The 6000-nt window shown below is 43.4% G+C and overlaps 1 protein-coding gene across 5 annotated transcripts in view; it reads right to left on the reverse strand.

The window, feature by feature from the left end:
• TNIP1 (TNFAIP3 interacting protein 1) overlaps window positions 1-4946 on the reverse strand; it is a 52291-nt gene extending 47345 nt beyond the window's left edge. For 4 of the 5 annotated variants that reach the window (XM_028718296.2, XM_028718297.2, XM_028718295.2 and 1 more), the window contains exon 1: window positions 4791-4946. Coding sequence is in view for 1 of the 5 variants with exons in the window: in XM_028718299.2 (XP_028574132.2) it covers window positions 4791-4857 (67 nt within the window). In the remaining 4 variants the exon portion in view is untranslated. The remainder of the gene's footprint in view (window positions 1-4790) is intronic. The other variant, XM_028718299.2, reaches the window with a different exon arrangement.
• Between the last annotated feature and the right edge of the window lie 1054 nt (window positions 4947-6000).

Below are 6000 nucleotides of genomic sequence, written 5' to 3' on the forward strand. Positions count from 1 at the left end.
TCTTTGCACATTTATAAGCAACACATTTACCCCTCTCCAACTCTATGCAACTTGCAATATACAAATTCTGGTGGTAATTGTCAATATAGATCCTCCAAGTTTGCTGCAGGCAAAATAATCTTCAATTAACCATTTAAACACTACCACCCCCATATTAGACTTTCTGAAGTCACTAAATATTATATACATCACTTAGAATCACATGAGCTTCACATATATTCTACACATATATTCATTGAGAAACTGATGAAAAAGGCTCCAAGACAATAGCTATTACTGACAAGAGCCTAGAAGCAACAATAACACACTTCCCTCTTCTCTTGGGTTCACTAAGCACATGACTGCATGTAACAAAGCTGGGTTTTACCTTCATGAATGCTACAGCTTAGAAACTCAGGATATCTCCATCAGAATGCTACCTTGAAGTGAAGCCTTCCAATATGATTTCATTCGCAAGAGGAGAAACCATGAAGTCAGCTTTCCTTACAAGAAAGTACAGATACATAATTCAATAGTCAAAATTCCATCTGCTACATGACCAGAGTTAACTACTTATGTAACATTCTGATTACCTGAAAAGAATGCAGGAATACCAAACCATTCAAGTTTGGGAAGGCTAGGTAATTCACACAACCAACAGCATCACTGGAGGAGACTAACAACATTGACATATGTAATCTAATAATGCCATCCTTGGGATTGCTTACTCATCACCAGAATTTCAACATAGTATTCCATTATTACTGTGGTAGCATTTGGTCATCTGTACAACATGTGCCAAGAACATACATAGCTTGGGGGAATGTGTGTCCCTGAGATTGCTCATATTGCTAAAGATCTATAGGAAGAAACAACTGGTTCTATGTTCCAGAACTGAAGCAAACACATCCACAAAAACAGCTTCTATTTTATAAACAGAATAATATTAGATTAATAAGCAAAATGTTAGCAGATATTTGTAAAGGCATTTTCTGAGTTGCTACTTTCTGCACACTGCAATTCTGTATCACCTTCACATTGGTACACAACTGATCTATGGGTTTGTTTGTTTTTAATGGTCTATAAAAAAACAGCTAAATATCCATTCACAATACGCAGAATATGCAGTTATTTACAAAATGTGCTTTGTGCCCTGCTGGAAGACCACTTCAGCAAATTTCTCATTGGAAAGGTTTAAGTGGAAATACCTTTATTCCATTTTGATGTATTTCAGTAGCAATTAGAAAAGGAGTGTAGACACTATGGGGGCATCTAACTTTTTTAACATTTACAAATTCTGCTGGCCAAAATACCTCAGCATGTATCAGCTATTGGAATTAGGGCAAATAGCTGGTGAGAATCATTTCTATCCTTTATTTATCCTTTATTTTTTCATCAGTCAACTAGCCAGTTCATAGTGAAAAAAATTAGAAGGGCCTGCCTACTCTTTCTCAAGGGTAGAAAGATATTGTTTGGAACCAGGCATACATTAACAACACTCCTTTTCTTTTAATTCCTGTTTCATTTAAAGTTACTGACAATGAACCATGTGTCGTTATTTGGGCTTGCAAGGTTGCAATCCAATTTCATGCATGTTTATCCAGACATAAGTCACACAGGAGCATTTACTCAAATAAGCATGCATAGACCTGCCGCTTTAGAGTCACTATCATGTACAAAGTGAAACCACTAAACCTTGGCTTCATTTTCCCCAACTGCAAAACATGGATAATACCTCCTTTCACTATTTTGAAAAAGAAAAGTAGCTGAAGAAGACAAAAGTGATATAAAAAGCCAGAGTAGCGTGATAGCTGTAGTGTTGGCTTCAATTCCCTGCTCACCCAAGAAGCTCACTAGGTAGCCACTATCTTTCAGTCTAGCCTACCTCATAGAAGTGCTGAGAAGACAAGATTGTACAACACTCTGCATATCAGCCAGAGCTCCTGGGGAGTAGGGTAGGACAGAAATAAATACATGAAGTTAAGACTACAATCCTAATCACATTTATTTGTGAGTAAGCTCCACTGCAATCAGTGGAGGCTACATGAACAGGATTGGGCCCTAGGTGTCATAAGCCGGGACTTAAATATTTGAATCAGCACCTCCCCGTGCATTGAGATCTTCAAAGGAGGTCCTTCCTTCTGTCCGCATCAGGTGTTATTAGTTATGTGGCCATGGTGACACACACACCCTTTGGAATGCCCCCCTTAGAGGTATGGTTGAGCATTGAAAACATATCTGTTTGATCAGGGTCTTGGTGTTTCTAAGTCGTAATACAGCTAGTCAACTCTATGAAGAACATATTTGGTTTATACGAGTAATGCAACAGTGTAAAGGTAAAGGGACCCCTGACCATTAGGTCCAGTAGTGACCGACTCTGGGGCTGCGGCGCTCATCTCGCTTTATTGGCCGAGGGAGCCGGTGTACGGCTTCCGGGTCCTGTGGCCAGCATGACTAAGCAGCTTCTGGCGAACCAGAGCAGCGCACGGAAATGCTGTTTACCTTCCCGACGGAGCGGTACCTATTTATCTACTTGCACTTTGACATGCTTTCAGACTGCTAGGTTGGCAGGAGCTGGGACCAAGCAATAGGAGCTCAGCCCATCGCGGGGATTCGAACCGCCGATCTTCTGATCGGCAAGCCCTAGGCTCTGTGGTTTAACCCACAGCACCACCTGCGTCCCATGTGTACTGTAGTCCTAATCATGTTTTCTTCGTGTTCATAGATTTCAATTCTACAATGGAAGGGATCATGAGGATCATCTAGTCCAACCCCCTACAATGCAGGAATATGAAGCTGTCCCATGTGGGGATTGAACCTGCAACCATGGTTATCAGCAGTAGCATGTGGTCAGTTGACTAGGGGAACTAGGTTAGTCCCTTAAATGTCCCGAGTAAATTAAAATATTAAAGTCTGTCACCTCATTCCCAAAGCCCAGGAAGCTTTTGCCCAGCTTGGGGGGGGGGGTGGATGTGATGGCCACGTGCACGACGTCACCCTGCCCCCTCCATCGCCCTCACAAGCGGGTGCCTCTGGCCCTGATGAAAAATGTCACTGCACACCAGTGGTTATCAGCACTATGCTCTAACCACATGAGCTATCCAGTGGTATTTTTAAATCTTATAATAACAGGTCTTTGTTGCATAGCATTGTATTTCAGTGCTTATATTGATGTGCCTATGCCTTCATTAAGGACAGACTAAAAATGCGTTAATAACATAATGCATATGTTCAGCCACGAGCAACACAGTAAATCAGTAAATAATTTTACTTATTTATGTGGAATCGCAGTCTGGAACAATCTTTAAACCTGAACATGTTTTTCTCAGCACAACCCAAGGCTGAGAGGTTAATCCAACTGAATCCAATGGTGCTTACCTCCCATATAGAAGATTGTAGCCTCATTAAAGCAAAAGATATGACCAGTGCCGGATTTGCATATAAGCTAAACAAGCTATAGCTTAGGGCCCCACACTCTTGGGCCCCCACCCCAAGAAATTTAAAGGGGGGGGGAACTGGATGTACATATCCTAAATATGAGATAAAAAACAAACAAAATAAAACCTACATACAGCAACAGTGTTTTGTGTTGTGTAGGCTCCTATGATGTAAGTAATGGGCCCCGCCTGCTAGCCTGCTCCCTAAAATATCACTGGTTTGCTCATTTCTATATATAGGGTGCCTACATTCTGCTATTTATAATTATTAGTAGTTTGCATCATATATTTACACCTATTATTTCATATTATAGCAAGTTTCTAGAGACTAGATTATGAGTCTTTGAAAATTGTGTTTCTAAAGGAACTTTTGTTATTGCCCAATGCCAATGTGTTTGCATGATTGTTTGTTATGAATAAAAAATCATTTTAAGTTAGAGCTTAATAGTTATTTCACCATTAATATATTTCTTCTTAATTGTATTTCACTATTAACATACTACTTAATTGTATTTCAGTTCAACAATTACTTCGATAAAATACATATTTTGTTATGTGCAAATGGCTTTAGATACCTATTAGGTCCATAAATTACCATATATAGCATATATTCAACACAAAAAACAGCGACAATTTGTTGCTGACAAAAGACAGCTGGACTTCTAAAGGGCCCCATTAGCTTCAGTAGCTTAGGGCCTCATCAAACCTAAATCCGACCCTGGATCTGACCTCCTTTAACAATCACTATGCGAACATGACCTGAGCATTCTGTTACTGCCACTGTAGAGAGCTTTGAAATAAAGAAACCCTTCAGTTAATTCAACAAAACAGGGGCAATAAACCCCTCAGCTATAAATCGCGTTTGTTATCCAGCACTATGGAGTGTGTGACAGGTTCCCTGTTGATAACTCCAAAGGAGATACACACAGCGCACAGGTGCGTTTGTGAAACCTTGCACCAGCCACTTGTGCCTGCGTCCTGTTGTGAACGTTGCAAAGGACTCCTCTCACGGAACACAGAACCCACCAGGCACTGGGAGAAACGGGGTCTCAACTTTTACAGAACTTCAACCCCTGACACCTCCCCGCTTTAGGGAGCGGGGTCTCCGTTCTTAAGGTGGGCTGACCTTATTTTCATTTGCTTTTCCAGGACCGGAGTTCTGGGGCACAAGGAACCGTGGAAGAGGAGGCGCACCATTTGGTCGCCCCCCTCCCAAGAAAACACCACAAGCCCGTTGCTAAGCATCCATCCCCTCCGACTTTAAGCGTAAAGCATCCCTTCTATCCCCACAGGGACAAGGAAGGGGGGGCATTTCTTTCCCCGTAGGAAAGGAGAAAGGAGGCTGGCTTGGGGTAATGGGTGCCCCGATCCTACCTGCGGGAGATCCTGCGACAGGGACCCAATCAGCTCCCGGATCTAGTGGGCTCTGAGCCGCGGGCATCTCCCCTTTCCCCCCGCCCTCCCCCTCGCGCTCCGCTTCCTCTCTCTCTCTCTCTCCTGAGGAAGGAAGCGTGAGTCAGAAGGACCGCCCCTCTGGAATTTCCCCGGCGCGTGATTGATAAGCCGAGCGGCTAATCAGCGAGCTGCTTCCTCCCAACCGCCCCCGCGCGCACGGACGGCGTCTCGAAAAACCTCAAGAGAGCGAAGGGAGCCGCCAGCCCAAGAAAGGAAGCGGCGGGGCGAGGGGAAAGCCCGCGCGGGCGAGCTTAGCTGGCATCGCCGACCAGGGCAACTGCTAGGCAGGTCGCTTTCTAGCCTGATCCCGTAGGTTGCTGACTTAGGAGTGGAACGGGCTTTCTCTTATATTTGACTTTCTTATGCAATGTTTTCTTCTGGATTTTTTATTTTATTTTTGGATGTTTTAATGCAGGTTGTAAACTGCTTTGTGATTCCCCCCCCCCTTAAAAATAGAAACGGTGCGGAAATAAATAATAATAATTAATGAGCAAGCTGTGCAATTGCCTGTCCTTCCCCCAGGTGGTGGTCGGGGGATTCGATGGAAGCTCTCTATATAAAATAGTCCGTTTCCTTTTTAAAAACAAAGCTTTCCTTGGCCCAGTGAAAGAAGTCTTGAGATTTTTCTTCGATTTTTTTAGAGGAATTGCAGAGCAAGAGGGCCACCACTCGTTGCCGAGTAAGCTGCTATAAACACAGTTTTAACAGTGAGTCCATAAGTTCTAGATCCTCACGTCCTTCCACAGTGGGGTCATAGGTTTCCAGGCGGGAGTTGATCACAATGAGGGTTTGCCAAACGTGCCTTCCTCTTAGCGTGTTTCTCGCTTTTTTCCTGAGTTCGAGCGTCTTCAAAGCCCATGACACCTTTGGTAAAGACTGTTCTCGCAGACCAGTGTTTCCCAGTTGTCAGTGTTTATACTACACTAGTGGCTAAAAATGAACTCAAGTAAGCTTCCAGATTCCACAGGATCCCTCCTCCAAAACGAGCATGAAATAAAATGGGGGTGCCCTTGGGGGGGGGGGGTGAGCCTTGCTGCAAGGGTATTTATCTAGGCCTATAACAGGTGTAATAAGCTGGTTCTTACAGGCTTGGCAGGGCTGCCTTTCCATGCTGTCAACTAAACAGTGC

This window comes from Podarcis muralis, chromosome 2 (genome assembly GCF_964188315.1).
Source record: "Podarcis muralis chromosome 2, rPodMur119.hap1.1, whole genome shotgun sequence".
NCBI lineage: Eukaryota > Metazoa > Chordata > Lepidosauria > Squamata > Lacertidae > Podarcis > Podarcis muralis.